Consider the following 20,057-nt stretch of genomic DNA (forward strand, 5'->3'; position numbering starts at 1 on the left):
TTATTTTGGTGATAAAGGTGAGAAATATTTATTTTTTAAGAGAGAAACTTACCCTAAACCTATTGAGATGTCACCATAGTGTGAGGTATGTTATGTGGAGGAGTTGAAACACATGCATCATATTATTGGCTCAGGATGCACAATGTTGCGATTGTATTTAAACTCAAACGCGTCATTGTAGAGTGATCATATTATTTTTACTTATAAATGAGATGTTTCGTGAAGTTTGTTATCAGTTTATTTCTCTACCTCTTATGGTGAATATCTTGTTGTATAAATAATAACTTAAAAAATGTCATGTCAACAATTAAGCTGGAGTCTCACAATTTGAGTAACAAATGGCTATACATGTAGGTATTCTTTGTGTTTGTGTACGAGTTTGTTGAGTCTTACATGATCACGTAACAATCTAAATGAGCACTACAATTTTAGCATGTTATGTACTTAACGAGAGAAATTTCGATACGATTGTTCTTATAGAACATTTTGTACAATGGGTGAGATGTGAAGTCAAAATAAGAGTAGAATTCTCTCTTTTCATATTCCCCTCCCTTTCTGTCCTCTCACATTTTACTTTTGTCTCTATAAAAAATTTAATATAAAATGTTGAAGTCTGTAACCGTTCAAACACGAAAGGAAAAAAGAAAAAAAAAATGTTAAGAGGTATGAGTTCTATGAATAAAGTGGTCCAATTACCCTACCTAACCCAAGGTCTAATCGTACTTTATCCAATGAAAACTACGGGACATGTGTAATCAGATGATTGGAACACCGTGACACAATGTGCAGGTACACTGTGTACCGGATTGTAAACAGTGAAACATTGTCCCTCCAATTACGTGAGGGCCCACGTCAATGTTATGTGGGCCCCTGCAATCTGATTGGATAGATTACCAAATCCAACGAGTCTAATCTACACACGGGTGCAGCCAATTACAAGGGCAAAGTCTCATTACCCGGTTCGTTCCCTCTCTGGAAGCTCTCCGTCGACTTTCATCTGTTCCATAGATTCACCAGAGATATTCATCTCAGTCTGGCTTCAAGGTTTGATTTTTAATTTCCCCAAAATCTAGGGTTTCGATTTGTATTTTACTTGCAATTGTTTCGTATTAGGGTTCTTGTTTGTCATTGTTTAATATTGTTTACTCTATAATTGATTTTTGTTTTTCTTTTACCTTTGATTATACGCTAGATTTTATTGTACTTGTTATGCTCATGAATTTCTGAAATTTTTACTTGTGTAGATGGATAATTTCATGTTTTTATGGAAAATAAGTACATTGGGTATTTGGGATTTGTGTAATTTCAACATTTAGGGTATGGATATGTGCAAAGGTTTCAAACTTTGGGGTTAGTTTTGTGAATGCAGCTGGAACTTAGATTCTTTTCAACTGTGAAATTAAACCTGCTTATGTAATTTCAGAAACTTAGCTTCATTCTGTGTAATTTTGTTTCTTATGAACTATGAAATTCGACCCTCTTGTATAAATTGTTTCGAGCAATTTGTAGTTTTCAACTTTTAGTTATGATTTCTTGTGTATAAACATATACAAATTTCTTTTTGGGTGGGTAGGCCATGGCTGCGAAGAAGGTTATAGCAATATGTAAATTGGGCACAGAGTTTGTGATGGATAAGGATGGAAATTTATCGTACTCTGGGGGTGACGCTCATGCGATTGGCATTGATGAGAAAGCACTGCTTGGTGATTTTAAGTCCGAAATAGAGGATATGTTTAATTGTAGTGCTGATACAATGTCCATCAAGTACTTCCTTCCCGGCAATAAGAAGACTCTCATTACGATCTCTAAAGACAAGGACTTGCAACGTATGGTCAATTTTCTCGGGGATGCAGACACCGTCGATGTTTTTGTCATGACAGAGGAAGCTGCCATTCGAAATTTGTCCAACATGCCTGCTAGTAGGTACATTTTGTTTTAATTCATCTTATTCTTGCTGTTTTGATATCTGCTTTTGTGTGTTTTTCCCTGGATGAATAATCTTTTGTAGTTCGGTTTGGGTCACAATTGCAGCAATCACAATGTGGAACAGAGACCATGGAATGTGTTTATTATTTCAGTTTTTGTTGAACACTGATTGCAACACATGCATGCCTTTTCATATCCCATTATAAATGCGATTGTACTGTGCTTGTTTACCCAAAAAGAAGCACTTAACCGAACAAAAGCAACGTTTTCCCTGCATGTGTTTTGCATGTAATTCTCATTTGAACGCTTGGACATGCAGGTCAAGCAGGACAACTGTATCGGAAGCAGTGGTTCCTTTTGTTGAGCCCGTTGATATGCAAGTTGATACTGACAATACTGACAATGCTGATGGCCAAATTGATATGGAACTGCATGAAATCCCTTTGCTTCATGTTCCTAGTTGTTCTAGTGATGATACGCATCATAAAGCTGCACAACAGTGGGAAAGCACCATCACTGGTGTGGACCAAAGGTTTAATAGTTTTAGCGAATTCCGAGAAGCATTGCATAAGTTTTCAATTGCACATGGATTTGCTTATAGGTATAAGAAAAATGACAGTCATCGTGTCACTGTCAAATGCAAAGGTCAAAATTGCCCATGGAGGATATATGCATCAAGGTTGTCTACAACCCAGTTGATTTGTATAAAGAAAATGAACACGGATCATACATGTGAAGGAGCTGCTGTAAAAGCTGGGTATCGGGCAACGAGAGGTTGGGTGGGAAGTATCATAAAGGAGAAGTTGAAAATTTCCCCAAACTACAAGCCAAAGGCTATAGCAGAGGACATTAAGCGGGAGTACGGGATTCAGTTGAATTATTCTCAGGCATGGCGTGCTAAAGAGATTGCCAGGGAGCAGCTTCAAGGCTCCTATAAAGAGGCCTATAATCAGTTGCCGTATTTCTGCGAGAAGATAAAGGAAACTAATCCAGGGAGTTTTGCTTCATTTACTACTAAGGAAGACTCGAGCTTCCATCGTTTCTTTGTATCTTTCCATGCATCAATTGTGGGTTTCAAAGAAGGTTGCCGCCCTCTAATTTTTCTTGATAGCGCTCCTCTGAACTCAAAATATCAAGGAGTTTTGTTGGCTGCAACAGCTGCAGATGCTGATGATGGTGTATTTCCGGTTGCATTTTCTGTTGTGGATAATGAGACTGATGAGAACTGGCACTGGTTCTTACTAGAACTGAAATCGGCAGTGGCAACATCTCAGCCGATCACATTCGTAGCAGATTTTCAGAATGGATTGAAAAATTCATTGCCCGAGGTATTTGATAAATGTTACCACTGCTATTGTTTGAGGCATCTTGCTGAAAAACTTAACAAGGACTTGAAGGGCCAATTTTCTCACGAGGCAAGACGATTCATGATCAATGATTTTTATGCGGCTGCTTATGCACCCACTCGGGAGGCTTTCCAGCGTAGTGCTGACAACATAAAAAATATTTCACCGGATGCTTACAATTGGGTCATACAAAGTGAGCCCGTGCACTGGGCTAATGCATTCTGCGGAGGAGGCAGGTACAACCACATGACATCGAACTTCGGACAGCAGTTCTACAGTTGGGTATCAGAGGCGCATGAGTTGCCAATTACGCAGATGATTGATGTACTACGAGGCAATATGATGGAAGCCTTCTATTCACGCGGGGTAGAGTCCAACCAGTGGGTGACAAGATTAACACCATCTAAGGAGGAAAAGCTTCAAAAGGAAACAGAAATTGCTCGATCACTTCAAGTGTTACTCTCACATGGTAGCACATTCGAGGTTCGTGGAGAATCTGTCGACACTATTGACATCGACCATTGGGATTGCACCTGTAAGGAATGGCATCTCACTGGTCTGCCTTGCTGCCATGCTATTGCTGTCTTTTTAGTTATTGGCAGGAACCCTTATGATTACTGCTCCAGATACTTCACAGTGGAGAGTTACCGTTTAACTTATGCAGAATCAATTCACCCTGTTCCTAATGTAGACAGACCACACACATGTGAATCAAACCAAGCAGTAGTTACTGTTACCCCTCCGCCCACCAGGCGGCCGCCAGGGCGGCCAAAGACGAAGCAGACGGAATCAGACGACATAATAAAACGGCAGCTGCAATGTAGCAAGTGCAAGGGGCTTGGCCACAACAAGAAGACATGTAAAGATTCTAGCATTGTTTTAGGGACATTTTAGGGACATTGTTAAATTAGGGTGTTTGAGCTTTCAACCTCTCTATATTTTTGACCAGTTTTATTGGCAGTTTAGGAGTCTGTATTTTCCAAGCTTTGAGTTGGAGTTTTTAGGATCCTTTTTTTTCTTAATTTACTTGTAGAACAAGGTTAATGATTTTCCTATCACATAATTTTAATAAATTTGATCCAGAGCTATGCCATTTTTACTTCTATGTACTCCGATCCAATGGTACCTCATTTTCATAACTCTCATCATCTTTTGGTTGATGATTCATATTTTCTTTCCCATCCTCACGCATGAACCTATTGAGTTTACTTGTGACACATGTTTATATACTTATAATGACATGATATTTTTCTGATTCCTTATTTTCTCGGTATTTTTTTTAACAAGCAATATTATCTACACTAACAGAGAAGGAGAAGCTTAACCTTATAATGAGCTAAGAATAATGTGGTTTAAATTCGCTTTTGGTGAAAATCGAACATAAGACCCCTCATTTACAAACAAAGAGAAATATCATTAGACGTAGTACTAAATAACGACTTTCTTGGTATTTACTAAAAAGAAAAAAATATATTTATTATCACGTTATAATTCATAATTTAATACCTCGATAATCAAAACTCGCTTGATTACATTGAGTTGTGTTTTAATGATAACTTGAATGTTTTAAGCACCAAGAAGTATTGAATGAGGTTTAAATCTTTTAAGTCGAGTTCGAACTCTTACTAATTACATTTTTTAGGCCCCCGATTATGTTTACCAAGATACAAATTAATGCCAAAGTATGTCGACACCTAAAACAACATTGGCAATATAGATAAGGTCAAACGGAAACAAAAGTTCTTTTCGTAAAGATTAAAGTGTACAAGTTCATCGTGTGTTCCATTAAGCAACGGACACGAACCATGAAACCCCAAACTGAGCGCTAACATGCCGACACGTGGGCCCTACTTCACCGTACCGGTATGACACGTGTCCATCTCTACGCATTCTGAACCTGCCACCCTGTGTAACACCTGTCCTTTTTCTCATGCACCACCTTCTTAAAACCACCCCCTCCCCAACCCTATAATCTCACACATTGCTTCCTGATCCTTTCAGAAAATACATTTCAGATTTGAATCTTCAGAAAACATTTATACAGTCATGGGTGCAAAGCAACCTTACAAACTACTTCTTGCCATTGCGGTGGCGGCGGTGGTGGTGATGCTTGCCACCTTATGCCGCGGCTCCAGCGTGGGGCATACGCCGTCTGCGAACGAGGAAGTTATTGATGAGTTTGTGGAGTTTAAGGACCAGTCAAGGCAGACGGATGACGCGAGGGCGGCGGAGAAGGCGAGAGAGGGTAAAGAAGGGTCGGAGTCGTGGACGGAGTGGGCTAAAGAGAAAATCACCGGAGGACTTGGGCTGAAGCAGGATGATGAGAATTATTTGAAGCATAGTGCTAAGAAGGCTTCTGATGCTACTTATGACACTGCTTCTGGTTAGTCACTACTGTTTTTTAAATTATTTCCTACATAATTTGTGATGGAATGTGAAATTTTCTGCTTTATTTTGGATCAATTTTTAAATTTTGTCCAGGAACTGGGTTTTTTTTAATTTTTTTAAATTTTCATTGGGATACCGTTTGAGGATTTTACATTTGTACTGTGTTTCTTAAGTGTTTTCAATATGAACTCCAACATGGTGACGAAGAAATGTGTAGAGATAAATTGATTAGAAATGGATGGACACTGGATAAACAATAACTGAGTGGCACGAAACCATCACTTTTATATGATTTGTGTCCTTCGAAATGTATTTTTAATTGAAAATTTGTAACGGTTTTATTTATTCGAATTAAAGTTTGTAACTAGTTCTATTTATTCATATTTCCCACGAAACAACGAAATGTTGAAATGTGGGTGACCTAGACAAAACATATTAGAGTGAAGTTAGTAATGTATTGTTAAGAATGATATATATTTAGAATTAATGAGGCACTTACTTTAAAAATTCAGGGGCTGGTGAGCATAGCACAGAAAAGGCTAGAAACATTAAAGGTACGGCTGCAGAGAAATCTGGAGAGATGAAAGAAACAGCCGCCGAGAAGGCCGGCAAGACGATGGATGCAGCAATGGAGAAGGTGTATGAGGCCACTAAATCGGCCAAAGACATGACGTACGATGCTGCTAATGCCGCAAAGGAGAAGGCCTATGAGGCCACTAATGCGGCTTATGAGACCACAAAGTCAGCAAAAGACAAGGCTTATGAGGCTACGAAGGAAAAGACTTATGATACTGCAGAGGCAGCGAAGGAAAAGGCTTATGAGGCGGCGAAGGCGGCGAAGGAAAAGACTTATGGTACGGCGGGTGCAGCTAAGGAGAAGGCTTATGAGGCCACAAAGGAGGCGACGGACAAGACTTCTGATACGGCGGGTGCAGCGAAGGAGAAGGCATACGAGGCCACAAAGGCGGCAAAAGACAAGACATATCAAACCAAGAATGCAGCTGAGGAGGCTACAAAGGCGGCGAAAGACAAAACGTATGAGACGAAGAACGCAGCTGATGAGACGGCCCGAAGAACAGCAGAGAAAGCGAATGAGGCTACCGGTTACGCGGCAGAGAAAGCAAGAGAAGCGAAAGAAAAAGCAGCGCAAACGGCAGAGGAGGTGAAGAACAAGGCTTATGAGAAAGCAGAGGAGACTAAAGAGGCAAAGGAGAAGGCAAAGGAGAAGTCCCAGAAGATTAAGGACGAAGTTGCTGGCCGCGGCCGTGACGAGGAGCTCTGAGTGCTAGCTGCTCCATTTGTTGTTGCATCTTCTGATGTTACGAGTCGGCTTTTGTTGTTGTATGGAAGTTTTGTTTTGTGTCTTGTTGTGTAATGCTCTGATTGTGCTGTTGTATTTAACGATGTAACGCAAGTTTGCTTGGAAATATGGCTAGTTAATATTTCGAACTTGAACATCTGGGATTTGTTGTCTGGACAGTATTCTTCGGCCAATCCTTCTCGGATTATTGTGATACCGGCCCAAATGTGATCATAAATGGACTTTAGTAAGATTACTAACACGATACCGGATCCAGGCAGAAGTAGAACTTGGGAAGTATACGCTTCTGGATAACTAGCATGTGATTGGAGGCCTCCGTGTTGTGGCTGCACTCTTCGCAGGATTCTCTGGTCCAGCCGACAATGCTCCTAACTGATTAACAGACAACATGGCTTCGGCTTAAAGGACAAGAAGTGACCTAAAGCTTGCATTTCGCAGTGACTTGGGGGAGGATTATTTCTAGGGTGGTGCACTCCTTTTTTTTACCTTTCTTCTACACTGTTAATTTCTGTCATTTAATCATCCTCAATTCTTTTGATATTCAATTTGATGACCAAGAAATTGAGGGCGCGTTGAAGGTGAAACGAGGTGTGTATTTCTATATATGAGGTTTGAATTTGATGCATATCATATTATTACAGTGGTGTGAATTGGACAACATGAACCAGAGAGTGAAGTCAAACCAACCTTTTAAGCGGAGCTCAGGCAAGTTTTATTTTTTTATTTTTCACTATTGTATACTTGGCCATGCTCTTTCCTCTCTTAAATGATTAGTCATTTATCCTATAAATCAAACTCATGAATTTGATATATTGAGATTTAAATTCTTTTTCTAAGATTCAAATTTTTCAGTTTATTAGGAGTGTGATTCTTATATTATCAACATCATACTTAAGTCTCCGACCCACTTTGTAATGCCTAACTCTACGATTATCTAGGTCCTTCATTGTTGGAAAGATGAGAAAACTTTCATGTAAAATGTTGACTACCTTTTTTTCTCTCTCTTTCATTCGAGCAATTTTCATATAACCTACTTTTGGAGAGTTATTTACATCAGATTTCATATAACATGTTGCATTTTGCTACAAAGAGAGGGGTATATAATATGTGATAGGTAAGTTAGTTCTCTTGGAGATAAATACTATACAGTCCCCGAAGGCTCCGGCTCCGCCACGGTGAGTTTCATGTGCTACAACCTTGAGCCATTTAACAATATTTTAGTGCATATGTAGGCATATGAATCTCGCAAATCTCATATCGGGTGTTTGGCAATACAATAATGCAACGATCATAAAAAGCATAAGTGGTTGTTTGGATCCCGTTTATTATATTCCAGTCTCAAGGATAGTTTACCTAATCCTCTATGTCTTTCGTTCTAAAAATGATGGGAGAAACTTTCATGTAACATGATGCATAAATATATTTTTTTCCCGACCACGCTAAATATCCATGTGTAAATGTACTTTGAAAGAGTTATTTTCCTACTGGTTTTCATATAACTTGCATTTTGCTATAGTGAAAAAAGGGTATATATCATGTGATAAGCAGTAGCAAAGTCAGAAACTATCATTGGTGGGGTCAATAAGAATGTTTGCACGGTGCGCAAATTTGTTTGGACGGAATAGCATGCAACTTAGCATTTCATCGAGTCTTGTTAGACCTGATGTCATTTTCCAAGTCATATTGCACACCTATCTTCAGATATCAACAATTTCCGAACAAGTATGTCGATTGATATCAATAGCTTTAGAGCGAGCATGCTTACAGATGCCAACATATGCTGAGCAAACTTATCAAAAGATGGCCACAACCTGGCATACAAAGGCATGTGACGAGTAGCTACCTTGTTCATTGCCCATAGAGGCAATTCGTCTAACAATTAGAGGACAACTTTCAAAGGCATCCTTATTTATAAAAGGCAGTGCCCAACATTTTTAGTAAAATATTCTAAGCTTTGGGTCAGCTGACCCACCTTATCCCAGGTGAATCCGCCCCTAATAATAAGTAAGGTTTCCAATCTCATACAACATGTTGCATTTGGGTTTAAAGTATGGGGGATACAATACGTGATAGGTAAGTTCTTTCCCAAAACGCTCAGCCACGAGTAAATTTCATGTGCTACAACTATGGGGAGTTGGGTATAACAATCAATACTTTGGTGCATGTATGGCATATGATTCACACAACTCTCATGGGGTGTTAGTGCATATATAGGCATGTGATTCACACAACCCTCATGGAAGATGTTGGGTAGATGTTGATCATAAATAAGCATCAATATTTTGTTGGACTCAATACCTAAAATTTCTCAAATTTTTAGTGTCATTTTAAATTGTATTCAACCTTTTAAAACATTCCAAATAAGTACCTAACTTATTGAAAATGTCACATATGTTACGCCCCAATTGAATTTCTATTAAATTTAGGGCTTGCTTTGTCTCAAACATCAATAGAATGTCATGGAAGTATGGCTTCCACCAAGTAACGATCTGTCACATCTCGACCTGAGCTCCACCACTTTCCGGGCTCGACTCCGTCGTAGCACGATATTGTCTGCTTTGGGCCCTGACCAAGCCCTCATGGTTTTGTTTCTGGGGAACTCACACAAAAACTTCCCAATGGATCACCCATCCTAGGATTGCTCTTGCTCGAACTCGCTTAACTTTGGAGTTCCGATGAACTTCGAAGCCAGTGAGCTCCCAAAAAGCCTTGTGCTAAATGGAGGTGGGCATGTACATATAAGGCATAAAGGATCCACTCCCCTGGGCGATGTGGGATCTAACAATTCACCCCCCTTAGGGGGCCTGACGTCCTCGTCGACACACTTCTGGCCAGGGATTGGTTTTGATACCAAATTGTCACATTTCGACCCCAGCTCCACCACATCCCTAGCTCGACTCCGTCGTAGCACAATATTATCCGCTTTAGGCCCCGACCACGCCCTCATGGTTTTGTTTTTGGGAACTCACACGAGAACTTTCTAGTGGGTCACCCATCTTGGGATTGCTCTCGTGTGAACTCGCTTAACTTTGGAGTTTCAATGAACTCTGAGCCCCGATCACACCCTCACAGTTTTGTTTCTAGGAACTCACATGAGAACTTCCCAGTGGGTCACCCATCCTGGGATTGCTCTCACGCAAACTCGTTTAACTTCGAAGTTCCGATGAACTCCGAAGCCAGTGAGCTCCCAAAATGTCACATGCTATATGGAGGTGGGCATATACATATAAGGCATAGAGGATCCTCTCCCCTGGGCAAAGTGGATCAAACACGGTCACCATCACCCCCTTAGACCATCACCTCCAAACACAACGCATAATCACAAATTCCACCTACAACTCAAGCTGCCAACATCAAGAAGAACGTCATGGAGGTTACTAAAATGGTATGGACTACCATGATGCAGCCACCATCATCTTCACTATCCACAAAGAAGAACTGGAAGCTTTACTAGCTGAAAATCGGCAAATGAGGAAATCCCTCGAGTAGAAACAAGCTCCTTGAAATCCTATCTGAATTCTTAACCCTCTTTGTTAGGAGATTTCCAATCTTCATTTTTATTTTCCATTTTATTCGTGAATTTGTTTATTTCTCTTTTCATCTTCATGTCTTTCTAGAATTTTTTTTTTTTTTTTACCATTATTCTAGTGTACATGTAACAAAAAAATTAATTGGAACTAACCGATGTGACATTTCGATAAGTTATATACTTGTATAGAATATTTAAAAAGATTGATACTAATTTAAAATAGGGATATTTTAGTTGAAATCCTAGTCTCTAACTGTTATAAACTCAAACTTTATGCATTTTAGGTTTTAGATTGAAGTCCATCTCCGCATAATTGGCATAATAATAAAAGATATGTAATCATATCAATAAAGACTCAAGCCGTTAATTTTCTTTTATTTACACCACCAATTAATTATTGAAATTTGTGTATGGGTTTCAACAACAAAAAAATTGCTTATGGGTGCATTTTAGAATTTATTTTATTTTATTTTCATAATATGAGTACATTTATATAATAAAATTTAGGTATATTTTACATATAAAAAATTGGTACATTTATATAAAAAAAAAATGTGGGTGCATTGCACATACAAAAAATTGGTGCATTTTATACAAAAAAGTGGGCACGTTCCATATAAATTAAATGGGTACGTTTTATATAAAATAAAAAAAATTTAAAAATAAAAAAAATTTAAAAAAAAAAAAAAAACAAGACGTGGATTTTATATAAAAACAGTGGGTACATCTGATTTTACATTAAAAAATTGTTACATTTTACATAAAAGGAATGGTAATTACAAAACAAAAAAGAAATTCGTACATATTGCATGCAATAAAGTAGTACATTTTTAAATAAAAATGGGTACATTGTGAATAAATTACGGGTACAAATAAAAGGTTAAAAAATAAAAGTTTAAAAATATTGGCACAAAAAGAAATTAAAATATGAGTACAAATTGAAACTGAAAAGAAACTTGGTATAATTTAAAAAAAAAACAAAAAGAAAGGCTTGCAAATTAAAAATGGGTACAAACTAAAAGTAAAAATATATGATACAAAGTTTAGCCATAAATATAAATATAACAATTGTAAAGTTTCTAACACTAAATAAAAATATTTAGAAATACAAATAAATTTAATTATCTTGACATGTAATGCCACATCTCGGCCCAGGTGGAACCACTTCCCGGGCCCACTCCACCACCGTAGCACGATATTGTCCGCTTTGGGCTTACCATTCCCTCACGGTTTTGTTTTTGGGAATTCACAAGCAACTTCCCAGTGGGTCACCCATCATGGGATTGCTCTAGCCCCTTTCTCGCTTAACTTCGGAGTTCCTACGGAACCCGAAGCCAGTGAGTTCCCAAAAAGCCTTGTGCTAGGTAGGGATGAGAATATACATTTAATGATCAGTCCCCTGGATGATGTGGGATGTCACAATCCATCCCCCTTAGGGGCTCGATGTCCTCGTCGGCACACCACGACCAGGTTTAGGCTCTAATACCAAATTGTCACAACCCGGCCTAGGGCGGAACCACTTCCCGGACCCACTCCACCACCGTAGCACGATATTGTCCGCTTTGGGCTTATCATTCCCTCACGATTTTGTTTTTGGGAACTCACGAGCAACTTCCCAGTGGGTCACCCATCATGGGATTGCTCTAGCCCCCTTCTCGCTTAACTTCAGAGTTCCTACGGAACCCGAAGCCAGTGAGTTCCCAAAAGGCATCGTGCTAGGTAGGGATGAGAATATACATTTAATGATTACTCCCTTGGACGATGTGGGATGTCACATGTAAATATTTTATTATTGAAATAATTAATGAGATTCATAAAACCTCATAACCTTGATTAAAAATTGAAAATGAATATGGTCTTAATCAATGGAGTAGAAAAAAAAAATGAGAACCTAATTTCTCCTTAAAATAATACAAAAAAATATTATAGAATTTTAGGTACTTAATATTATTTTGCCGCCAGATCCTCTTTGTGAGACTTATGGGAATCCTCCAATCATATATGTTCATCGTACATCGTGCAGTAAAAAATCATTGTAATTTTTTTATATTTAAAATTGAATATAAATAGTATCTGATAAAAATTGATTGCACAATAAACGGATGTGATTAGAACATCCTCATAATCCTTACAAAGAGAATCCTGCGATGATCCTTTCTCATTAGTTTGAGTGGATCCCATGTCGTATTGGAAGTCAGTATTTTGTGAGGACTCGATCTTTTGAGAAAATGATGCGTTATCCATATGCAAACGACATGATCCTAAATATAATACTTTAATCCACGTCATAGACACCCACACGGAAAGGAAACTCTTTTTTTCTACAAGGTAATTATTTAATGTGGCCATTGAAAATTATGTATTGGATTTTATTGTTGTCCTTACCTTGAATAACAAAAAAAGTCTTCTGGATGGTGAGGGTTGGTTTAGTTGGTAAGGGTGTGCATGTGGTTAATCTCTAATTCAAGTTCGATCTCTGCTGTTTGCAATTCTTGTTGATGGATGATTTGTAAATTTCTACATAAATTCATATTAACGACAGCTGGCAATTAAGTGTCATTCCGGCTTGAGATTGTGGGTATGCCCTCTGATGATGATGGTGAGAGTAACCAATCTCTCCCTAAATTTTCGTTAACCAAAAAAAATAAAAAATAAAAAATAAAAAATAAAAAAAGGGAAATTAGAATCCCTTGCACTTTTCTAATACTCTTTAGATTAAACATTGGTTCTATTTGGAAATTTGATTAGGACACCTAAAAAATAGCCATGTCAGCATTTTTATATTTATTTATATTATATGTAATTATTGTGTTTTTTTAATTTAAAATGTTAATTATTAAATTCCATATATAATGGCAAGTCGCATTCATGGGTATTTTGAAATACTTTTTGACACGCCCCGATCGAGATCAGGGCATGCTGGCCGTCACGTGAAAGTGACGTAACCATGTGCACAGTGCGGAAGCTAATAAAATAATAATGGAAATAGTAATACGAATAAATAAAAGCTAGTTTTACATAAAGTAATAACAACAAGTGCAAGCATAAGTATGACGCTAAGTACAGAGCATAAAGCCTAAAGTAGTCCGGGAGAAAATGACGCAATAAAAGTACACCCGAAGGTGGCCCTACGCTGGTGATCTTCTGTCAGATATGCCGGGAAAATCCTCAGGGAAACCACCAAATGTGCTAGCCAACTAGAACCTGGAAGGGCGCAAAACAAAAGCGTGAGTGGGCAAAAACAAAGCTTTTCGAAAACCATTTAATAAATAGTTATAACCCCTCGCCGTAAAACCTGTATACTTCCCAGAAAATAGATATATAGATATATACACCAATGCTCAAGAATATGCTATGCCAAAACCTCAAAATGAAATGCAAGTGCTCAGGTAATATCACATCAATATCATATAAACTGTCAGCCGGAGTCACCTAACATGACCTGTACGGCTGAATCTAGAGCTCAAATCTCAATCTCACTAACTAGACCTGCACACGAGTCGGAACCACCTAAAGTGGTCTCTACGACAGGTCTGGGTGTAACATATATATATACGCTCAAGTGCTACGATCACGTGAAGGCTGGGCGAATAGTCGCGAGTCACCTACGAGTCGGAACCACCTAAAGTGATCTGTACGACAGGACTGTGCACCTAACTTGGATCCAAGCTGAGTGTGTGGTGCGGGAGGTGAACATCACGTGAAGGACTGTGCCCAACTCTGGGCGGGAGCACTAACACCGGGGGTGCAGGTTATGAGCTCTCTATGCATCTCAAATCACTACTAACTGTAAACATAAATTACAACTCACCTGACACTTACCTGTGCGTCCGCAGCACCACATATACATATATATAAACAATTAACAATGCAACTAATCATGCATAACAACCGGCAATATAAATGTGGCATGTAACGAATAAACGTTTTAAATCACTTTCTGGGAAAAAATATAAGTATATAGGTATATACGGAAAACCAAAAGCCCACTCACTGGTATGTGGAAGGGTCGTAACCCCCCTGCCTCGAGTGACCACGCTCGTCCTCGGGATAGGATTCACCTATATGCGAAACAATTATAAAAACGTTAATTTTAAAGCACATAACCAAACTTAGGAAATAACTTCTCATACATTGCTCAAATGGGGTGTATGAATACACCAACGTGATCTACTCAACCTCAGGAACATCCCCATATTTTTAAAATAATTTTTCACCGTCGCACGCACCCCCACGCGCCGGCCACGCGCAGGCACGTGCCTGGCACGCTGACGACGTCAGTTAACACCGTCAGGAATATTCCGTTATCTTTAACGGATTCCGTCAACAGCGTTAGGAATATTCCGTCATCTTCTCCGGCGAGACTCCAGAGCCGTCGCCGGCGCCGGAAAATCGGGAAACTTTCAAATCGTCCTATCTTCTTCGTTTTTAAACCAAATTTCACAAAATTGGTACCAAAATGAAGCTTACAACGAGAGGAACAAGATCATACCACTTTCAAGTGCTAAAATCCACGAAATCTTGCTTGGAAAATACCCCCAACTCCGTCCAACCTCGAAACTCGTGATCCTGACGTCCAAAACCTTCAAACGAACCACCCCGAGCCTCCTAAGGATCTCACCAAGCTTCCTACAAGCTTGAAATTTCCAAAAGCATAAGAAATTACGTGTGCATGAACAGTACCCAAAATCGGGTACCCCGAATTCGACGTGAAAACGAAGGTATTCTTACCTGAAATGGGTATGGTTGGACTCCAATGAACCTCACGAGCATGGATATGTACTTTATTTCTCCGATCTGTGAAGGCTTGATGTGTTTGTGTGTGTGTCCGTACACATGGGTAGGAAATGGGAAGGGAAGGGAACTCAGGACAGGGTGCAGGGATAGGGAGAAAGGGTGAGGGGAATGTGTGGTCCACCATCAGCCAACAACCAACCAAAAATACCCACAAAACGTAAAGAAATCGCACTAGGGGCAAAATCGTCTTTTCACGCGTTAACTGACAATTTGGTATCAGAGCCTAACCCTGGTCGCGTGTGTGCCGACGAGGACGTCGGGCCCCTAAGGGAGGTGGATTGTGACATCCCACATCGCCCAGGGGAGTGATCCTTAAATGTATATTCTCATCCCTACCTAGCACGATGCCTTTTAGGAGCTCATTGGCTTCAGGTTCCGTAGGAACTCCGAAGTTAAGCGAGAGAGGGGCTAGAGCAATCCCATGATGGGTGACCCACTGGGAAGTTGCTCGTGAGTTCCCAAAAACAAAACCGTGAGGGCGTGGTCGGGACCCAAAGCGGACAATATCGTGCTACGGTGGTGGAGCGGGCCCGGGAAGTGGTCCCGCCCGCGCCGAGATGTGACACTTTTTATTAAAATTGAATACTACAATATTTATCTACAAGATTTTAGGAGTTTTAAGATATTATCTAAGAAAATTAAAAGGTAAACTAAATATAATGGCAAGTCACGTTCATGGGTATTTTGAAAGACGCGTCCAACAAATTATCGAAAGAAAACAAGGTACATACACTATATAAAAAATAAAAAATAAAATTAATCGCTCAAGCTACAAGTTCCTTGCACCAATAGAACTTCAACTGTATAAAAAACTACATCACAATGGATCTGAGGATAGATTCCCAAAATTCTTTAGCTAATAATAGAAACTTGATTGGGAGACAAGTTTGTATATCGAGTTATCCATATTGGCTTATTCTATGAATACCATCGCGTCTCACGTTCAATCTGTATAGGGAGATATAAAATAATACAGAGAATTATAAAATAGGTCAACGAAATGTTTTAAAAGTCATGCATTTTAAAAATAAATAAATAAATCGTAGCTTGAGTGGTTATAAATATTTACTCTTATTTGAAACTCGTATTCGAATTCTCGCTCCACCACTATCATTAACTTAATAAAGCAATATGTACGTTTAATCTATATATGAAGCTATAAAATAATATGAATTATAAAATAGACCAACGAATTGTTATGAAAATCATGCATGTTGAACTTAGATGGGTAGCGGTGTTTGAATAGAAAAACGCTTGAAAGACTCATATGAGGTTTTGGATGATGAGTTATTTTTGTTCCTAATTGCTTCCAAGTATGAGTAAATGTTTGACAAATATTAAGTGGAACCAAATCAATCATTTAGGGTTTTGGATGGTACCTATAATTTAGGTAACCATTATGCATCTGTCACTTCCATCGACTCTTTCCAAGCACAGTGGCATCTAATAAATCTCATAATTTATTTATTTTTGTTTATCAAATTTCATATTTGTATGTCAAATGGGTAGGGCTGACTGCTGAATGCACGTAAAAACCATGTTCTTTCTAGTTTCGATTATTCTTTTAATTACAGCTTAAAAAAAAACAAAGCAATAAATGAACATTTTGGTTAGGAGAAATTTTTGATTCGCGATCATGGTAGCATATAAGATAATAATTTTAATTAAAATATTATTTACATCATAATATGCATAGAAAGAAGGTAAAATTTAATAATTTTTTAAAGAAAATTGTACCAAAATAAGTATAGAAAGATGAACATAAGATAATATATTCAGTAGGACGAATCCGGATCTTTGACATATTCTTTTTGTGAGGATATCGGAAATTCGTGAATCGTGTCCATTTATCATACATCGTGCAGTCAGAAATTATTTTAAATATTTTTATTTAAAATTAAACACACACAATACCTAATAAAAACTATCTGCACGATGTATAATAAACGGACACGATTTACAAATTTTAAATATCCTTACTAAAAGAATCCTGAGAGGACCCTGTTGGCAGTAGGACAATCTTGGTCAGGCTACCCCGAAATGATGGGATTGTGTGCATAGAAAGTTGTACATATACAATTACTTAGTACTATAATTTAATAATAATTTTTTTAATTAAAAGTAAGAGATCTTAGATTAATTCTTGTCCAAAATAAATAATAAAAGGCAGCCACAAAACCAGATTAATACAAGTGTCATATTTTCTCATCAAGAGGTTTATCCTAATCTTTGTAGCCACATAAGCAAAAGAGAGGGTCATCGGTCACATGATCGATAGATCTAGGTCCCATAACTATTATTATTGTTATTATTTAATGTGATCTTTGAAAATTATGTATTGGATTTTATTATTGTCTTGTACCTTGAATAATAGAAAAGAATCTTCTGGATGCCAACGAGGTTGGTTCAGTTGGTAAGAGTGTGTTTGTGGTTAACCTCCAATCCAAGTTCGGTCTTCGCTGTCAACAATTCTCGTTGGTAGACGATCTGTAAATTCTTACGAAAATTCATATCAGCGACAGATCGCAATTAGGTGTCACGTGTAAGTTCTTCCAGCTTGAGATTTTGGTATGCCCTGAGGCTAGTGGTTAGATTAGCCAATCTCCCCCTAAACTTTTTTGTTCAAAAATACAAAAAAAAACAAAAAAAATTCGGATTGAAAAATTGGAAAGCATATTGATCTCTTTAATTTGAGACAAATATACAAAAAGAACTCATGCTCCTCGTTGTAGAGTATTCTATTTATTTTTTGAACACACGATAATATCCACATTAAGGGGTGGGGGAGTGAGCTAAGTCTTACAATGGGTTTTCCATAATAATGTGGTTCAACTTATCTTTGGTGAGAATTGAATCTAAGACCTCTCACTTACAAGTGAAAAGGAGTATCACTAGACCGGAGTACTAAGTGACTTTAGAGCATTCTATTTGCTGCCCTTTGGATGAACTCTATGTTGTCCTTTTGAGTTTTAAGAAAATATAAAGAGAAGATAACACAAAGGCAATTGAACAATGGACATGACACACACTGTGGCGAACAATAGTGGTGGACAAGTCAATTTTGATAAAAAATGAAGAATGAATAAGGTTTCAATTAATAAGGAAAAAAAAAAAAAGAGATGATAACCTAATTTATTCTAAAATGAAACTCCTGTCACCGACAAATTTAATTTGATAGTAAAAAGCTCGGTTGTTATACAAGATTCGACATGTCTAGCAAATTATCAAAAGAAAATAAAATACATACACTATCAAACGATTCAACCAATAAAGCCACAAGTTCTTGGCAACACCGATATTAACTTTATAAAACACTACTGCATGATGGAACTTTAGCTGATCATAGAAACTTGATTGGGAGACAAATATGTATATCGAGTCATCCGTATTGGCCTATTCTATGCAATCATATTTGATATGTTATTTTTTTGCTTTCAGTTTCGTTTGGAAGCTAAATAAAATGAGTAAAAAGAATTTGTCGGCACAGACCAAACAAGGTGGTGGAGTAACACGGCAGCTCCATGAGTGTCGTCACTTCTCACGCTCAATCTGTATAGGGGGCTATAAAATAATACAGAGAATTATAAAATAGATCAACGAAATGTTTTGGACGTACGTCATGCATTTTGAAAACTGTCTGTATAGCTCGTGTGATTATGAATATTTAATCTTATATTTAAATTTCGTGTTTAAATTTCGTGTTTGAATTCATAGTTGTGAGTCCTATGATTTTGCATTGCATAGGCATCTCATTTCTATCCGCTTTTTCCAAGCAAAGTGGCATCGAATCAATCTCATAATTTATTTATTTTTCTTCATCAACTTTCATATTTTTATGTCAAATGGGTAGGGCTAACGGCTGAATATGCACGCAAAAAGCATGTTCTTTCTAGTTTTCAATATTCTTTTAATTACATCTTTAAAAAACAATAAATGAACATTTTGGAAAGGAGAAGATTTTGTCATTGCTATCTTTTATGGTAAATACTTCCTTTCCTACCTTCCATATTGTTGTGATCAGATCTGATCTGATCTGATTAATCATGTATCACAATCATGGTAGCATATAAGCTAAAGATTTAATTAAAATATTAATCATATCATAAGAAGGTAAACCTCATAATTTTTTTAAAGAAACTTGTACCAAAAATAATATTCAAAAAATGAAATAAAATAATATTCAATAAAGCAATCTCAATCAGACTATTAAAAATATGGGATTATGTGAATAGAAGTTGTAATATACGGCTACTTAATACTACAACTCAATGATATCATTTTCATTTGTACTTAAAAGATTTTACACTCGACTCACGTTAAAAGTGAATACAAACCAATTATTATGGCCACTCATTGTCAAGTTTTTCGCAATCCCCACCTCTTTGGTTGATGGCTCTATTTTCCCACAAAGATGAACTTCATCGATAAGACTTTTAGATAAATACAGTAGTTGATGGCTGTTATATCCCATGATATATTAATGTATTAGTATATTCCAATTAATAATAGTCTCATCTGCTCGAAAGGAAATGAAAAATAGATAATAAAAGGCAGCCACAAAACCAGATCAATACAAGTGTCATATTTTGTCAACACGTGGTTTATCCCATGCTTTGTCCTTTCCTTTTTTTATTTTTATTTTTTTTTATAGCTACATAAGCAAAAGAAGCAGTCAAAATATTGTCCACAATTCAAACCAATCTCTTCCCAACACTCCTCAATAAGATTAATCCCTTAAGTTATGTTTTGG

General features: G+C 37.6%; 2 protein-coding genes across 3 annotated transcripts; both read left to right on the forward strand.

Moving 5' to 3' along the window:
* The first annotated feature begins 928 nt into the window (after nt 1-928).
* LOC137737543 (protein FAR1-RELATED SEQUENCE 4-like) lies at nt 929-4,375 on the forward strand. Of its 2 annotated transcripts, XM_068477060.1 has the most exons (3): nt 929-1,044; nt 1,574-1,923; nt 2,246-4,375. In XM_068477060.1, exons 2-3 carry the CDS (start codon nt 1,577-1,579, stop codon nt 4,164-4,166), a joined length of 2,268 nt encoding a protein of 755 aa, XP_068333161.1. In that variant the 5' UTR covers nt 929-1,044; nt 1,574-1,576; the 3' UTR covers nt 4,167-4,375. The 2 variants fall into 2 exon arrangements, with proteins under 2 accessions (XP_068333161.1, XP_068333162.1); XM_068477061.1 differs by lacking the exon at nt 929-1,044 and having other exon boundaries at nt 1,786-1,919.
* Nucleotides 4,376-5,230: 855 nt separating this feature from the next.
* LOC137737497 (late embryogenesis abundant protein 29-like) lies at nt 5,231-7,117 on the forward strand. The gene is made up of 2 exons (XM_068476996.1): nt 5,231-5,655; nt 6,173-7,117. The coding sequence occupies exons 1-2, from the start codon at nt 5,319-5,321 to the stop codon at nt 6,940-6,942; spliced, it is 1,107 nt and encodes a 368-aa protein (XP_068333097.1). The 5' UTR covers nt 5,231-5,318; the 3' UTR covers nt 6,943-7,117.
* Nucleotides 7,118-20,057: the final 12,940 nt, after the last annotated feature.

This window comes from Pyrus communis, chromosome 6 (assembly GCF_963583255.1).
Source record: "Pyrus communis chromosome 6, drPyrComm1.1, whole genome shotgun sequence".
NCBI lineage: Eukaryota > Viridiplantae > Streptophyta > Magnoliopsida > Rosales > Rosaceae > Pyrus > Pyrus communis.

What these genes read in the sequence shown, in the direction of transcription:
- LOC137737543 (XM_068477060.1), top strand. Translation starts at nt 1,577, where the DNA reads ATGGCTGCGAAGAAGGTTATAGCAATATGTAAATTGGGCACAGAGTTT. An exon ending in TCCAACATGCCTGCTAGTAG is followed by an intron (nt 1,924 to 2,245) that starts GTACATTTTGTT and finishes TTGGACATGCAG; the next exon opens with GTCAAGCAGGACAACTGTAT.
- LOC137737497 (XM_068476996.1), top strand. Translation starts at nt 5,319, where the DNA reads ATGGGTGCAAAGCAACCTTACAAACTACTTCTTGCCATTGCGGTGGCG. An exon ending in TACTTATGACACTGCTTCTG is followed by an intron (nt 5,656 to 6,172) that starts GTTAGTCACTAC and finishes TTAAAAATTCAG; the next exon opens with GGGCTGGTGAGCATAGCACA.